This window comes from Lemur catta, chromosome 12 (assembly GCF_020740605.2).
Source record: "Lemur catta isolate mLemCat1 chromosome 12, mLemCat1.pri, whole genome shotgun sequence".
In the NCBI taxonomy this organism is placed as follows: domain Eukaryota; kingdom Metazoa; phylum Chordata; class Mammalia; order Primates; family Lemuridae; genus Lemur; species Lemur catta.
This window is the reverse complement of record NC_059139.1, coordinates 21,516,738-21,535,037: the sequence shown is the minus strand read 5'-3', so window position 1 is coordinate 21,535,037 and position 18,300 is coordinate 21,516,738. Positions and strand designations below refer to the sequence as shown.

Sequence of the window (18,300 nt, the reverse complement as noted above, 5' to 3'; positions counted from 1 at the left end):
CCATCACTGAGCCATCAGAGGTGGCAGCCCCTTTGCCCCAGGTCATCATTAAACATTCCTCCTGTGCTGCATGTCAGGCTGCCACGGTGAGGAGGAGATTCATCCTTGTGGCCGCAGCCACAGCCTTGTCTCCAGGGGTGGGAGCTCTTCCCTGTCAGAGAGCCTCACCCTTGAGGGTGAGAGAAGAGGGGGTCCCAGGAAGGGCTTTGCATCCTTACAGGGGAGAACGGTTTCTGGCTTGGAAAGGATGGCCTGCTGGGGCATCCTGAAAAATCAGTGCTGCGTCATAGCCAAATCTGCCACAGTGGCTTTCTGCTTCCCATGGGGAAAGTGCTTTAGCCGGTTCTCTCCCATTGTTCTCCCTAATAACATGTTTCCTGGGCTTCCAGTGTGCTAGCAATTTTTACTTCTTCCTTTTAGTTGGACGCCTACCTCATTTTCTGGTGAGACATGGCAAACGTGGGTACATGGATTGCTGCTTAGAGGGACAAAATTAAAAAAAAAACAACACAGAGAGAAATTCTGAGAAGCAGAAAACCCTTCTGATAGAAGATGTTTGGGAGCAGGAGAAGTAGTCAGAAATGACCCGAAAACTCTGACACCCCTGTTTTTGCACAGGACTGTAAAGACCGTGTTGTCAGGTGGGGCCATTTATGAGGCCCCGCCCTGTTCCTGAGGACAGTATTCAAGAGAAGTTCTGAGGAGACTTTTGGTTGCTACAGTGTCTCTTAGCTGATGCTCCTTGATTTTGTTGGTGTGTCCAGGAATGTATGGTTTGAGATGTCATGAAAATTCCTTTCTTCATTTTTGAGAAGGGGTTCTATAGAGTTCTTCGGCATGTATGTCAGGTCAGCTTGTTTCAGACTGTTCTTTTTATTCTTGACATGAAATGATTTCCCATTCATTTCACATTTCAAACCTGAAACATTTATTCAACTAGGGTACCTAGTTATTGGAATGTCTTTTAAGTTTTATTTTTGGCACCGTTAGTTGCTCTGATCTGCCAATATGTTATGGACCTTCTCTGTGGACCTCGAGTTCAGGGAAATATTCTTCACAAACTGCAGTCAATAATTGTCATAGTTGAAACTTCTTTTGATTAAGGTGGACTAAGAGTTTAATTGAAGCCATTATTAGTATTTTCCCATTTCCTCAGTGCTATGCCGGTTGGGGGATGGAGAGATAAAAACAGTCAAACATTACCTGACGGAAAAGTTCTGTGTTTTTCAAAATGTGAAACATGGATTATCTGTATTAGAAACCTCAGGATGCTTGCTAAATTGCAGATTCCTGGGCATCACACTAGACTTACTGAATCTCTGGGCAAGGCTCCTGGGCATATGTTTTTTTTAATAAGCTCTCTATGTGATGTTTTTGCACACTAAAGTTAGAGAACCCCTGGACTATTGGGTCATCAAATACTTCATTTTCTTTGGTGGTTGTGTTTTTAATTTCTAAAGATCCACTTTATTGGACTGAATGGCTGTCTTCCAGTGACTTACTCTTTCTTCTATAAAGCCATAGTTAGTGAATCTGTGGGAACAGCTCTTGGGAATTATAATGGAATAAATGCACTCAGTTCTAAGTATTATCATGTGAGAAACAAAGATAAACCATTAAGAGGCAACTTTTCTACCGTTATGTAAGGAGATTTTCTTCTAAAACCCAAGACTGAGTACTTCCAGAAATAAAAAACAGTGTTAACCAAACCGCAAGAGGAGGAAATGATTGATTGAGTCACAGGGAAGGGTTGAGATGCCATCACCATGAGGACATCCATAGAGATGGCAACGTTTACTGAAGGCCAGGCACTGTTGAGGGTCATTTTCATGTATTAACTCAGTCAGTTCTCACCATAACTTGTCAGCAAAAAACATTTTGCCATCACCATTTTACAGATGAGGAGACTGAGGCTCAGAGAGACCAAATTACTTGTGCAAAGCTACACTGCTTGTTAATGCTGGAATTGTGTGTTGAACTTGGCCTGTATGCAGAGTCCGACTTTTCCACTAGAGGAAAACAAACTGTGCTGCAGATTCTGTTTCCAGTAGAGGAGGCTGAGACTTGGCATCCATGGTTGATTTAGACACTTGGAAGTTAAGTCTATTGAAGATTTCAGCCCTGATTCATTTGAAGAAATCCCAGTGTGGGAACTGTGCTTAATTCTGCCTGAGAGATGCCCTGAAAACCAAACTCTCAGGCTGAGAAGATGCCTGTGATGTGCTGGAGGCTTGAGTAGAGGCCCCGGCCGTGGCTTCCAGCTCTCAGACTCTCTCAAACAGGAAGAAAGAGAATCTGTCTCCTTTCAGAGTTTTCCAGATAGCTCAGTCACCACTGGTTTTCCCCTGGTTAGTGTGGTATCGGCGGTTGCTGCTTTGTGTTAACTAAGGACAGGCCTCTCTGTAGAGAATGAAGAAGATCCTCATCTACTCCCGGCTCACTAGTGAGACCCGCATATTTCGTGATCGGGAGAAAGTTACTTCTGTGGCTGTGAGGAGAGGGAGCGTTGGAATTGGTCCTGCCAAGAATCTTGGGTGTAGACTGTGAGGGGCTTTAGACGGCCTCCTCCTTATCCCACCAGTGCCTGAGCCTGGGCTGCGATTTGGGTGTGTTGGGACGTGTCTCATGCTTGAGCCCTACCCCTCTCCCCAGCTCTATCCACTCAGGGCCTGACAGTGCCCCTGACAGCTGTAGCAGTTCCTTCTTGCTTCCTTCTCCCCACCTTCTGCGTCGGATCCTGCCCACCATATCCACGGGTTCACACCTCGCCCTTCCTCCTTCTGCTCAGAATCTTAAAGACACTGACATCTGGAAATGTTAGTTTTACATTTGTAGGAGCCTCTCACCCGCTTGCACAGATACACAACCCCCTCTCTTCAGCAAACCCACTGCCATTTTTTCTCTGGGAACGACTCACTCCCTTGCTTGCCTGCCATCAACTTCACTTCACGCCCTGCTGAAGGGCTGATGCTCTTGTTCATTATGCCAGAGTGTGGGCCCCTTCCTCCAGCCCAGAGATGGCTCATAATCGTTTCCACTCCCTGGCATTCCTCCCACCTGGCTGGGTGGACAGCACCTCTCTGCCTGTTACAGCAAAGGACGAGTTTCACCAGCGTGGCAGGTGGTAGCTTCCACAAATAGGCCTTTGTCAGTTTCTACAGAAGCTCTGAACTTCTGGTCCAGACATCTGGGGCAATGTCCCTTAGGCTATCATAATAGCTAATAGCTGACACTTATTAGGTACTTACTATGTGCTGGCACTCATCCAAGCACTTTATGCTAGCTCATTTAATCCACATGACACCCTTTAAGAAGTGAGTTAATAAGTTACTGTCACTAATCATATTTATCAGACAAGGAAACCGAGGCCCAGAGAAGTTTGAGTCACTTGCAGCTAAGAGATGTATCAAGCAGATGGACTCAAGTGCTTACTTTCAAGCACCACCTTATATCGTGTTTGTTGTGGGTGATGCCATGATAAAATGAGCTGTTGTGCATTATTGAGTACCCACTGTATGCCAAGGCATCTGCCTTTTATGTACAGTGTCTCTGATAGTCTCAACCCCACAGTTAAGATAGATTTTGCCCATCTTACAGATGAGAAACCTGGGGCTCAATGTGGTAAGCAAATTGACCGAGATCACACAGCTCATGCTGTTTCTGTTAAACCCTGTCATAACTTTTTGATCTTATCTTCTTTTGTCCATTTTCCAATGAATGGATTTTTTTTCTGCTATGTAGACTCTAAACGGCCAGCTAGAGAGTTGGGTGTGGTGTTTGTATGTTAGGGTTGCATCAGGCTCCTCCAGAGAGCCTCTGAGAGGGGTGAGGACATGTAGGTTGATATTCTGGGACTCCTGGGACTCCTGGGACAAGTCCCTCTATAAATAATGCTGAACTTCTAATTCTGTGTGATCACAGCACCCATCCCAGGCTCCCGTTGGGATGTCCGCGCCCCCTCCGTTCTGGCCTCAGGACAGCTCTTGTCCTGTCACATTTATTCCCAGTGATTCATTTTAATTTTGGTGAATGTTGCATTTTTTATATCTAGTCGCTTCTGCGTATTCCCTGAGGTCTGTGTATAGTACATTGGTGTTCTTGATCTGGCTCCTGATTTACTCATGAACAATCTGCTGTAGTGAGATAAGTCATATTTTGCACTTTGTTTTCTTTTAAGGCAAGTTTGCTCTTGATCTGAATTTGGTGAATATGCTTATGGATCTCTCTCCTTCCCTAGTTGGCCAGTTTCTATAAATAAGTTGTCTAATATCGGAGCCCCTAACTACCTATGGCTGTTTCAATTTAAAATAACAATTAAATTTGAATAATATTAAAAATTCAGTTCCTCTGTTACATTAGCCACATTTTAAGTGCTCCATAGCCACATGGGGCTAGTGGCTGCCAAATTGGACGGTCATCATCACAGAGAGTTTCATTGGACAGCACTGTTTCAGGACAGAGAGACCAAGTGTTATATCCCTGACACCTGCCTGGCACATGGCAACCACCAGGTGGAGGCCCCGGATGCCTTCCTACCTTGAGCCCATATTTCCCCAAATCACATAAGTTACTAGGGCTGCCAAGACTCATGTGTAACATCTTCATGAACTGATGACATCACCAGTCACTCTCCTCTTTGGCTCCACAGAGGCCAGTCAGGGAGCTCTTGCCATCACAGCAGAGGGTGGGACACGCAGGGGGAGCCTTCCCACTGATTGCACCCCTGCTTCTCTTTATTCTGAAGCTTCTATAATCTCTTGACTTCTACTTTCTACTGACTTACGATCCTGGCTACGTGCGAAATGAGAACAAGTTGTCTGTCTCTTGCAAACCAGCAAGAAGAAAGTTATTAATAATAATTCTAGGAGCCTCTCATGGCCTTAGGACTGTGACAAGCGTTTTGGAAGCTATAGAAGTTCAATCTTGTCTTTGCTCTCGGAAAGCATCTGCCCTCACTGGCCCCTGTGAACCACAGCACTAGCATCAGTAGCACCTATGGAAACGACACTATGTGACTTCTATGGAAGTGTCACCCCTGTGGGTGCTGTGTGCAGTGGGGAAGGGACTCATGATACAGGACTCCAGGTCTGGGCTCCAGGCCCAGTGCTGCCAGAGCCTCTGGACTGGTCTCTTGGGCTGTGTGAACACTTTTCCAACATGAAAACAGCAGGGCTTTGCTGTTCCCTTTCCTACTGTTTACTGAATATCAGCCTTGTCTTCTTGGCTGTGTTGTAAACCTTGAGGGCAGGGGTCAGTACCTTTCTTAGAGCTCCTAGAACAGGGCTGACCTGAAACAGATGCAGACTGATACTCTGTGAGGGGGTTCTGGGGGGGCTATTTTATCTCCTCTCTCATCTATGTGATGGGGAATAGGTGGTATCTTCCCAATGCTCCATGCACTATAATTGGATATCTTGGCTACCTTTTGATCCCAAACTATTTTTTTCTGTTCTTGATTTCAGAATTTGTTCATTATGTTGTCTTTGTCGCTATGTGAATAAATAAATTGATCTGATAACTTCTGAGATTTTCAAATGAAAAGAAATTTCCAGAGCAGGGTGAGTTTTGGAAGCACTGTTCCATTGTACAACAACAGGGGGCGCCATTCGCATGCCTTTTACATATCATTGGCTCTCCCTTGAGGCTGCTAGGCTTTACCTGTGGTACCCCTGAAGGCACAACAGCACAGGGTAGGTGACTCTTCAAGAACTCTGGGCTCTGTGACTCTAGAGCATTCTATTCACAAATTCCTTGTAAGATACCTGCCATTTTCCCACTGGATCCCAAATCACTGTCACTAACTGAAGTATACTGTCACATACATTAAGATAACTAATACTTTGATGCAAGTTGAGGAGGAGGCAGGAGAGGTTGTGGGTAAACTACTCTCAGTTTGAGACTGTTCTGAAGGGTGTTGACTGCCCTTCCCCACCCTCGCTCAGCAGAGAGCAGTGGAGGTTCAATGCCACCCAACTCTCACCAAGGCATCTCAGCCCTTTGTCTTTGTCCTACCGCCTGTGCTTGCCGTATCCTACTGAAGTAATGTCAAGAGTCTGATTTAACAGGTCTTGGGAAATCCACCCACCTTAGCAAAATCTTTTCCATTGGCCAGTCCCTAACCCTTGAAATGAACTAGTAGACATTTTGTGTTTGCGTGTGTGTCAAATAATTCTTCCCATAAAGAATTAAGGATAGGCTTAAAACTTATGAGTGTTAGAAATCACGATTGTGGTTACCCTTGGGGGATGTTACTGACTGGGAGTGGGAAAAGGGAGTCTCTCGTCTGCTGGTAATGTTCTATTTCTGCATCTGGGTGTTCCTTTTTATGAAAGATTTATGAGGATTTATAGTTATCATTTGCATATCTCTCTGCATATTTGTAATACTTCAAAATGAAGTTTATTTACACTTGATCTTAGCCAAAGGGCTGAGAAGCAATAAAAAATAAAGTTTATTGAAAATAATTTTTAGAAGATATCCTTGGGAAGCATTCACAGATATTTATAACTTAGTTAAAACAAGCAGGTGAACTTACTTCCACAAGAGAGTCAGCAGTGTGCCGAGACTGCTGGATGCCAGGAGAAGAGTAGTTAGTTGACAGGGGAGATGAAGGGGAAATGGATTCTCTTCGAGCTTCAGCCTGGGCCTCATTCTGCCCAGGTTCTTTGGAATACCCAGTACAAGCCCTCACTAAATTGGATGTTTTTTCCTCAATTCCATTTCCATTCTCCTTTAAAGGTGTGAGAGAAGTGAGCAGGTTGTAGAGAAGACTGAAATCGAGAGTGCTTGCTTTGGTTCAAGAACCAGTGCAGAGGAAGGTGATTCTCTTGAGCAATTAGCTTCAGGGAAAGTGTGGGGCCAGCTCTTCCTTTGGAAAGCAAACTGTGGACAATTTATTTCAGCATGACCTGGCTGTGGTTAGACGAGAAGAGAGCAATAAACCAGGGCCACATGTGTACCAGATGCACAAAACTCCGTGTTTATGTGTTGGGGGAGAGAGGAGGTGCAGAACTCACCAAGGAAACCCCCTACCTCACTCTCCCCACAGTCGGCCGATGTCTCTTCACCCCCTTTCCTGTCTGTTCCCTTCCCCATGACGCACAGACAGGCCCCTGGGGCCGGCAGCCCGACTTGCACGTGAACAGGTCCTCCGCTTGCCCTCTAGCTGGTGAGTCCGCCGCTCTCCTAGGTCTCCATCCAGCTTCTGAGAAATTCTGAAGCTGAATGGGAGATTTCCGTGTGCACGCTGGCAAGGCCCACCTTGCTGGGGGATGCAAGCAGGGTAAGCCTTTAGGAAAATGCTTGTTTGGCTCTCAGGCATTCTCATTTGTGTTGCTCATAAACTAGGTATTCTGTTCTCAAGTGGAGTTCCATCTGTTTCATTTGGGTCCAAAATCTGAGGCTGAAGAAATACCGCTAAATCCTTCTTCTTGGTGGTGCCTTCTGTTGTTTTTTTCCTTCAAGGACATCAGTATTGGGTTGATAGCTGTTGCACAAAGGGCCCCCAGGTCTAGCCATCCCTGGGGAGTCCTGGACTTCCATGGAAGAAATGAGCTTCATGAGCAACAGGCTCACGCTCTCCTCTCACACCTGGTCTCTGACTCAGAGAAGAAACGGAACCAAATCTGAGCATTGCACGGAGTCTGTTTCCAGCTATTTTATTGCAATTATTTAACACCTCTCTTTGAGCCTTGCAGTTCTTCCTGTCCCAGAGGTTTTCCTCAGAGAAAGATTTGGAGGAAAAAATGTCATATCTCCTAAGAAATGCAGGCACAAAAGCAAATTGTATCAGATGTGACCACTATTGCCGTGGGTATTACCCCTCTGCATTTGTAAAGCAGTTTGCATGGCACTTTTGTAAGCTTTGTTGCATTTGATGCTCCTAACAGCCCTAGGAGGTAGTAGGCACTGCCCCCTTTTACAGATGACCATATTGTGGCTTAAAAGTTGCAGACCCATTTAGGGGCACACAGCTATGCTTGTGATGCCCAGAAAAGTGATCTTTTTTCCTATTGTCCTTGTAATTAAAGATATTTTAAAATCAACAATCAAAATAAAAAACCAGTTGTGAGATTTACGTTAAGATTGGCTCATACACTAGCTACAATGAAGCAAGCATTTGGAAAGACACCCAAGTCCAGGGCTGTTCAGTAGAAAGCAGCCTCCTTCTTGGCTAGAGCCCCTCTGGCCTCCTAACTGTGGGGGCTGCTCCGCGAGTCTTCAGACTCATCTGTGGAGCAGAGCAGCCTTGGGTTGCTGAGCTGCGGTGAGGGGAGCTGGAACTTTGGAAACCTTTTGCAGTTTCCCTAAGCCTCCAATGTTTCCAGGTTTAATTTTGAAAACTTAACATTCACTGAACTGCTAGATTGACTCTGGAGTCCCTAATACAATGCAATGACATAAAATCAGAGGTCTGGAAAGAGCCTGGTAAGGTTATGACCCAGGCCCTTTGCTAAGAGCTTTCCATATATTAACTCATTTGCTCTTCATAGCAAGTCTTGATTATCCCATTTTTCAGCTGAGAAACGTGACATAATTTGCTGAAGGTCTCAGGGCTAATGAGTGGAAGACCAATTGTAACTTGAACTGAGTTGAATTCCAGTGTCTGAGCTCCTGGTCCCTCCAACGTGATACTGCAAGCAGGCTGGCTAGGGCAGGCCCTTCGTTTTGTAGATAAAGCGTTGCGATCCTGAGAGTCAAATCCATCCAAGTGCCTCAAATGGGCACTAAGAAATTTTTCTAAAAGGACAAGAAAGTTATGGGTTATACCATTTCTAGATCTGATCTCTAAAAGGAATTTCTGATCCACCAGAGATCTCCGTAATATCACTGATTCCCATCTCTGTGAAATGAAAATGCCCCTTTTCCCTAGAAGCTGACAGAGGGCCTTTCACTGCAGACCCCTGAAACTCAGCCTCAGATCAAGGACTTAGCATTGTCTTTCTTTGTTTTCTTGAGTGAGGAATGGCATTAAACACTCCGGTCAGTCAGTTGTGTGAACATGTGGCTGAAATACCCATATACGGTAAGTATTCCAAGAGTTGTCGATGGAGTGTGGGTCACAGTTACCCACTCGATAATAGGGCAGCTGGGAAGCACTGGCTCCTAATTTGAGATCCACAGATATCCAGCAGGGCTGTAGAGCAATCTGTGAACCTGAAACATTGTAGGCTACATTTTGGACACATGGGTATATGTGCACTTTTTTCATTAGAGTCACGAAGGGATCCGTGACCCCAAAACATTTCATAATCATGACTATAAAGATATTTCATTAAATTATTTGCATGTAGCTCTTCTGTGAGAGCAAATGTCAGACTATGAAAGCACTGGTCTTCGGAGTTTCAGAGATCATCATGATCTATATGATTTTTCACTTTACTAATTTTTTTTGTATAGATGGAGTTGATTCAAACTAACCTTCTTATTGAATATATTTTACAGACTGGATTTTTCCATCTACCCCATGGAGACTTTTTCATTGAGCCTGTGAAACAGCATCCACTGGCTGAGGAAGGGTACCACCCACACATCGTTTACAGGAGACAGAGGCGGAGGGTTCCAGAGGCCGAGGAGCCAACCTGTGGATTGAAGGGTATTGTGACTTAAACATCCTCATGGGTTGAGCAGTTTTTTTTTTTCTTTTAACACAAAACTTATCTATTCATTCATTTGTTGGTGGAAATTTGGGTTGCTCCCAGTTTTTATCTAGTACAAATAAAGCTGCTATAAACATTCATCTATAAGTCTTTGTAAAGACATAAGCTTTCATTTCTCTTGGGCAAATATCTAGGCGCGGACTGGGTCATATGCTATGTATATGTTTAACTTTCTAAAGAGACTGTTAAACTGTTTTCCAAAGCAGTTGCATCATTTTACATTCCTAGCAGCAGTGGGAGAGCTCCAGTTCCTCTACACCTTCACCAACACTTGGTGTTGGTCTTTTTAATTTTAACTATTATAATAGGTGGGCAGTAGTATCTCATTGTGGTTTTAATTTGCATTTTCCTAATGAATATTATTTGCCATTTGTATATCTTTTTTATGAAATGCCTGTTTGAATCTTTTGCTGGTTATTTTCACATTAGGTTGTTTGTTTTCTTTTTATTTTATTAAAAAAATGTAGGGGTTACAAATGTTTTTTGTTACACAGATGATAAAGTCAGGGCCTTCAGTGTACCCGTCATCAGAATAGTGTACATTGTACCCAACAGGTAGATTTTTATCCCTCACTCCCACCTTTCCCCCTTCTTAGTTTCTAATGTGCATTATGCCTCTTTATGACAGTATATATCCCTCATTTAGCTCCTACTTATAAGTGAGAACGTATGCTATGTGTGTTACCATTCCTGAGATACTTCACTTAAGAATAACGGTCTCCAGTTCCACCCAAGTTGCTGCAAAAGACATTATTTCATTCTTTTTTTTATGGCTGAGTAGTACTCCATGGTGTGTGTGTGTGTGTGTGTGTGTGTATGTATTAATATATACGTGTGTGTGTGTGTGTGTATGTATGTATTAATATATACGTGTGTGTGTGTGTGTATCTCACATTTTCTTTATTCACTCATCAGTTGATAGGCACTTAGGTTGGTTCCATATCTTTGTGATTGTGAATTGTGCTGTGATAAACGTTCAGGTGTAGGTGTCTTTTTGATATAATGACTTCTTTTCCTTTGGATAGATACTGAGTAGTGGGATTGCTGGATTGAATGGTACATCTACTTTTAGTTCTTTGAGGAATCTTCATGCTCCTTTCCCTAGAGGTTGTACAAGTTTACATTCCCACCAACAGTGTATACGTGTTCCATTTTCACTGCATCCATGCCAGCATTGTTTTATTAAAACATGCTCTATACTTATTTAGGTCTGTTATCTCCTCTGTATTCTGTTTCCAGAAAGTATGCACCCTTGTACAAATTATTTCACTTGTCTATACTCAGGTCTTTTCATATTCTTAATGGGAAGAGAAAAAAAAAGCGTCTCCTACATCTTCACCACATTAGTTAATGGTACTCAGAAGACATTCATAATGGCAAATTTTTAAAAAACTCTTTTGAACGTTCTAGGGGAAAATGGTTAAAGACATCATGATTTTCAGTATTAGCAGTGTTATAATACATTAGTGTGAAATATTACCAGACAGCTTGTCATGTCTGCATGGGTAAGTGGATTTAAATGTTTGATGATACCAATAATAATGTGTGAGGAGAAACCAAAAAAAATATCAACACATTGTCAGCTGATGGATTCATCGAAGCTTCCTTTGGCTGCATGGTGTTGCGTCTGTAGTTGGCGGGGCAGTGTTCCCGGCCCTTAGGCTTCAGGAATGATTTGAATTGCTCCTCTCAGCCTTGTCTGAAACAGTTTTTGGTAGTTTTCAGAAATAAACTGACCCAAGTTACTTCCTTGAAACTACCACATTCTCTTTAATGTGTAGGAGATAACAGACTATGCATAAAGGGCCAATGAAAATTGAGACATTTTCTTAAATATTGTATAATTTCTTATCTCTTCAGAGGAAAAATCAATGCCAGAGGGACATTTGACAAGACGAATCCATAATATTATTTATGTGTCTATTTATGTGTCATAAGGATTTGAAAATCATGGCATTAGGGAAGGTGTATCGTGATAAGGGTTGGGGGGACTCAGAACTTGAGCTTTGCAAATAGAAGAATGAAAGGACGAGAGGACAAGGAACTTCTACAGACATCACCCCAGCCCTACACAAAATGGCAACTTTCCTGGAAGAGTCTGCTATAATCTTAGCAAAATATATACAGTAAGCAATAAGAAGCTTTTGAGTCTAAAATGTTTTCTGTGCACAAGAGCAGCTGCTTTAAATTCTTAACTTCAGTAAGCTATTGCAACTTCCTCCTAAATTAGATAAGTTATTGTCTAAATCTTCTAAAAGACACTCTTTCCTGTTTTCTTATCACCTCTGAGTGTCAGAATCAAACAGCTTTGCTTGGAAGGACCTTTAAAGTGGTTAATGCAGCCTCTTTCCTTCACCAAAGAGACAATTGTGGCTCAGAGCAGGGAGAGAATTTTCAAAGCATCAAGGTAGTTGGTGTCAGAATATAGCCAAGCTCATGAGTCAAAGTTCTAGTCCCCCCACACCCCAAGCTTTATACTGCCTCATGTTTATTCTTTAAGTCTCTCTTGAATATAAATCTTGTTTTATCAACAATTCTTGTGAACCTTGTTAGAGTGGGGACCCTCCTCCCCCAAACAGTGTGTAGCAGAGTGTTGGGTAAAAGGCAGAAATTCAGCAAATCATTGAAATGAAACTGCCAAGAGTATTAGTAGCTGAGAAGATGAACCTAGAGTATACTTGTGTCTAGTCTGTAGACACTGATAGAAAGACAAAAGAAATGTGCCTTTTCTATTATAGATACTGAGGACGTATCAGTTGTTTGTGTTCATGTCTCTTCCTCAGACAATAAGCACGATTCAGTGCTGAAACGGTAGATAGAAATTCAAGAATATCTGGTGTTTTTGTAAATATGCTTAAACTACACTTTTAGAATTTTAAAATCTTGTTAAGTGAAAGGTACTTGGTCTTGCTGAAGTAGGTAATTGCAGTGTTCTTATGCAGTGTTACCCTGCAGAAATGATGGAATTAAGTGACAGTATTGGTGTCATTAGCCAACATTAAAGTGTGCTTCATGCTTAGGTCAGTTAATGTTGTGAAACTGAATTACTGTGATTATATTTAAAAAAAGATCATCTTTACTATGTGGAAAGCATTTTACTTTTGCATTGCTCAAAGCAGAAACATCCTAAATATTGAAAAAAGATGTACTTTAAAAGTGCCCTAGTAAGAGAGAAAAGGTATCAATTAATTTCTGCTAAACCCTGCCCTTTGTCTTATTTTTATTTCCCATGTAGAAAGGTGCCAGGAATTCACAATATGTTCCTTATCCATATGGCCCATCTTTTTTTCCAGGAATTTAATGTGATGCTATTTTGTTTTGATTTGATTAATTTTAACTATATTTCTTTAACTCGTTATGCTAGTTTTGTTTGCTTTTCTGAGCCTTATATTTGCTGAGCCCTCCTGAAGTTCTTATTTTCTCTCAGGTCAACTTTGGAATCTATGATGAATACTGGGAAAATACAGCTTGCCTGCATTAAACACAGAGCAGATTTCCAAACCGTATTTTATCAACAATGATAAGCTCCTTTATCTTAGGCTTTTTGATGAGAACATAATCACACTGGGATTTGAGTGGTGTTAGATAGAAGTGTCTGGGGGAACTTTGGTTCCAGAAAGCTGGGGATGGAGCGATAACCCTAGTCAGATAAATTGGATGACAACAGCTTCTGGGTCATCCATGGCAGAAAGCATTCTGGCAGGTCAGATGGGAGTCTGGGATTTCACGCGTCAGGACTCCAGGCTAGAAACAGGGTCTGGTTCCTGGCATGCATGCTTGTGTTCAAAATTTATTCATGTATTCATCAAGTATCTGTTAGCTACCTTCTTTGTGCCAGGTGCTTTCTTTGGCTCTTTGGGCACAATTGTGAATAGGATATAGTTCTCGGTCTGAAGAGCTGACAGCTTGGATGTGGGACATAACTAAGTAGGGATCCAGTCTTGGTTTTATCTTTATAACATATGGTAAGACCAAGAAGAGCTATGAAATCTTAATTCATGTTTTGGACTTTTTGTTACTTCACATTATGTTCATGCTAGGACATGTAGCTGTAATTTATTCATCTTCTCTTCTACACAATCTCCATTATGGGAATCTTCCACACTTGATCCAATCTCCCTGTGAGTGGATCTGAACTGCTTCCAGGCTTGGGCTCTTATACATTATGTTAAAAGGACCATTCTTGTCCATGTTTCCCAGTACACAGGTTCTTAGGGACTTTATTGCACCTAGTAGTGGAATGAAATCAATAACTAATAGGATATATACATCTACGATTTTACCAGGTAATGCAAAATTGTATTCCAAAGTTGATCTTTAAGAGCAGTGAATGACAGTTCCCATTGTCCCATATTCTGTCTAATACTGGTATTCTCACTTTTAAATTTCCATGGTCTGGTGGATGTGAAGTATCTCATTATGCTTAATGTTAAAGTTACAGATACCCTGTTGTGAATTTGGGCCCTGAATCTATGGCTTGTGGCTATAGATTCTCAATGAATGATTTTCTTCCCTATACCCAGACAGCTAAGTGTAGGTTTGCTTATTTTGTTTATGGTTTTCTGATTTACTTTTTCACTTAGTCTTTAATCTGACTTTTCACCTATGTGAGTCCTAAACTTGCCTCTTTTCCCCAGAGCAAAAGTAGGGAGTGGCAGATGCTCCAAACTAGCAGCTAGTGCCATGTATCAGTCAGGGTTCAACCAGAGAAGAAGAACCAGTAGAAAATGTATATCAGGAGATTCATTGCAAGAAATTGGCTCATGCAATAGTGGGGGCTGGCTAGGCAGGTCAGGAACCCACAGGCAGGCTGTCCAGGACAGGCTGGAACTCTGAGACACAGAAAACCTCAGTTCTGATTTTGCCTCAGTTCTGACTTTTGACTGATTGAGTCGGGTGTACCAGATTATCAAGACTAATTTTCCTTACTTAGAGGCAACTGGTTATGGACTTTAATCATATCTACAAAATACCTTCATAGCAACACCCAGATTAGTGTTTGATTAAATAACTGGGACTACAGCCTGGCCAAGTTGGCCCATAAAAAAGATCCTCACACAGCATCCTTTGCTTTTCTTTCTGAAGTTTTGCTTGCACTTTTTATTTTTTTTTTCTACTTTTCGACTCTATTGTTAGAGGCTTAATATTTGAAGAATTTTTCAGAATATCTAGTCTACTCTATTGCAAGAAATCAAAGTCTCTAGTGGATTTCTTATCTAAGCCATTTGGAAATTTTTGAGTTGCTTTTTAAAATGACACACAAACATTATTAAAGATTAATAAATGTAAATGGTAAAATAACATGAACACTAGCTCATTGGAATTAATTAGCATGTCATATCACTAATTTGATAAATCAGAACAAAGTTATAAACTTTGGGGTGTTTATAAGTTTGTTTTGATTTCATGGAAATCCAGTTAGTTGAAGATTCTAAATGACCACCATACTGCCTACTGAGTCGGATCTAAAATGTTCTCAAGAGATGGTACCATTAGTTTTTCTTGGCTAACACAAAAATTTTTTGAGACAACCCACCTGAGCCTTGTCTTGAATTTCTTGATTACTTGATTGCCTTATGATTGGAGATGGTTCATGCTTTGCTTTGCTGTGAGATAGTTAACATTTTCATTATTGTTCTATACTTGTTTCTTTTTAATTTTTTTCCTTTATTTTTTTGAGAGGTGGCATATATTAATACATACGTGTATACACACACACATATAATTAACTACTTTAAGAACTGGCAGGAGGATTGGTAAAGTGCTTAAAACTTTTACTAATGAGGAGGATGAGAAGACTGTTGGAAAGAATTTGGAGAAATGTACAGGGAGGCAAAATGATAACCTTGCTGGGTTTATTTGCTTAATGAAATCCAAGACCGAGACTTTAGGAACTCAGAGTGCCAGAGACCTCAGCACAGTTGCCCTACAGCTCTGAGATACTCATTTATCAAGTCAAAAGCCTTTTCTCACCAAGCAGACCTCACAGTGATGATCTTCTTTATGTTTCCTTAGCCCTGGACAGTCTGTTTCTTTGCTACTTCATCATTCCAGGTGCCCAGGTTTCCACACCCCAGTCAGGAAACCGCTCCCCTGGGAAACACGGCATCTGCTTGTCTTGTCCCCTCCAGGACACCCTGGGCTGAGCACTTGCTGTCATAGTGGCCAGGGCTGCACTGAAGTGCCCAACTGAACCCCCAGGGCCGAGAGCACTGGGGGAGGCATTCTGGGTGGGGAGGGAGCCACATCAGTGACACCTGATGGATGGTTCTTTCATAGGGCAGAAAGTCCTATTCTAAAGAAGCGTTACTTGACATGTTACCTACCTAAGCTCTGTGGCACTTCTCACAGCTCCACAGAGGAATGAGTAAGTGCCTCTCAGCTTTGCCCTCGGTCACTCCTGCGCTGCCATCTGCTTTAGGTGGAGGCAGGAGGAGGCTTGTCCTACTCTGACCAACCTCTGGCTTCATCCTGCTGCCTGCAGAGACCTGAGAGCACATCTGAGCTTTCTACCGCACTCCGGTTTGCTCATCCTTAGAGCCATCAATGGCCCTGCTGGGAAAGTGATATTCCTCCTAAAGAAAACCCCAAACAAATGACTCAACTGCTAGCTTCAAAGCTCTGTGTGGCAAATAAACCCCTGGCAAAGTTTTTCTTCTTTAATCCATGCTCTCAGTCAACTCACATCATTACCAAGTCCTGCCACTTCTGCTTCCTAAATAGTCTTATGAAGTGTTGGCCTTTCCCCAGTGCTGTCACTCTGTTTCAGCATCTGTCGCCTCTCACTGGGATTATCGCAACAGCCTCCTAACTAGTCTCCCTGTGCTGGATCTCTCCATTAGAAGTCAGAGAAATATTTCTAAAACACAAATCAGATCCCCATGCCTAGAGCCTGTCAATGAACCCGTTACCCTCAGGATAAAGACCCAGCTCTTTAATGAGTTCTAGGAGCTGCTCCTTGATGTGATGTCTACTTCTCTAGTTTCATCTCTTGTCACTCCAAATATAGCCTTGTGTTATCCTGAACTCATTTTTATTCCTCAAAGAAGCCTTGCTTTTCATTGCCTCCAGCCCTTGCACTTAGATTCCTTCTTGAAACTTGTGCTCCCCAATGCTTTGCTAAGTTACTTCTATTCATCCTTTAGGACTCACACGTGGCTTCCATTAGAAAACCTTCTTGTCTGCCCCTCAGTCTGCATCGGATGCCCCTCCTGTGATTCTTAACACCAGCTACTTTGTACCCTACCACAGGCTTTATCATACGATGAGTATCTGTCTGTGTCCCTCTCTACACAATAAGCTTGATAAGGACAGGAATCATGTCTTCCCGTGCCCAGGGGTGTCCCCCAGATCTGACAGAGCTCCTGGCCAGGGCAGGAGCTCACAAATGTTGGACTTATAACTATTGAACTTACTGAGCATCTATGATACATTTGTTAGCTTATTGGATACTTACATTTTATCTATGTGGAGCTAGTTTAGTGCCTGAGAATACCCACACTGTCCTGAAGAAATTTAGTGTATGCTCTGAATGGCCTGCTAGCTGCTATACCTACCTCAGTCCTGAAGAGGACGATGCAACAGAGACAAAGGTGTGGCAAGAGTTGGGGCCTGTGGCTTGAGGTTGTAGCTTTAAAAAAGGCCTACTTAAAACTCTTATTTTGAAAAAAATCAGATTATATGTAGGGTGTGTGTATGTATAGATGGATGGATGGATGGATGAGTAGACAAAGAGAAAAATAAAGTGAGTGACTTTATTTACACAGCAAGCTCCTACACAGTAGCAGGCACTAGGTACTCAGGATACAGGGGTAAACAAAATATTGAATCAGGCAGAAATGTAGAGATGGAGGCCTGGGAGAGTTTTCAGGTGCAGAGGAGCAGGTCTGTTCTTTAGGCAGCTGCAGAAGACGGCAGAGGCCTTGGAGGATGATCATGGAAGTTGAGGCCCTGAGGGCCAAGTCAGTTAGCCACAGCAACCCTAGCATGCAGACTGCTGCTCCCTGAACCTAGAGCATGCATAGTTTTCAACTTCCTGTGGGCAATGGGAGGACAAATTCTCATTCTGTCCACAAAACATATTTCTGTCATTCTTCCAGTCTCATTTAAAATGCTGCCTCCTCTGTAAAGGTCCCCTTCTCCCACACTGGACTGCCCAGGAGGACTGATGTGCTCCTTTCTTGCACTCATTCTGCATTTTGATGTGGTCCCTGTTTACCTTCTACCTCATCTCCTTCCACTCTGCCCTTCCTTTTCCACCTCCTTGAAATGGGCTTACCACAGGGCCTTTGCACTGGCTGTTTTCTCTGCCTGGAATACTCCTCTCCCAGATTTCTTCATGGCTCACCATCTCATGCTATTCAGGTGCTTGCTCAAAATCGCCTGATCAGAGAAGCCTTCCCTGACTCCTATCCAGGATAACTTTATTTCCATCATGTTGTAAACTCTTTATCCTGCTTCATGACAGCACTTTTCATCACCTGATGTTACAAGTGTTTTATCTACTTATTTGTATTGGATTACTGTCTGTCTTCCACCAACTAGAAATAAGCTTCACAAACGAATATTTCCTCGCTTTGGTTCTCTGCTGTATCCCCAAGTGCCGAGCAGAGCCTGCCACAGTAATAAGCACCGGGTGAAT

General features: G+C 42.6%; 1 protein-coding gene across 1 annotated transcript in view; it reads left to right on the top strand.

The window, feature by feature from the left end:
- The window catches only part of ADAMTS12 (ADAM metallopeptidase with thrombospondin type 1 motif 12), a 245,657-nt gene that overhangs the window by 82,858 nt on the left and 144,499 nt on the right, over positions 1–18,300 (top strand). Inside the window, exon 3 of the mRNA XM_045565804.1 lies at positions 9,445–9,595. Coding sequence (XP_045421760.1) covers positions 9,445–9,595 — 151 coding nt within the window. The remainder of the gene's footprint in view (positions 1–9,444; positions 9,596–18,300) is intronic.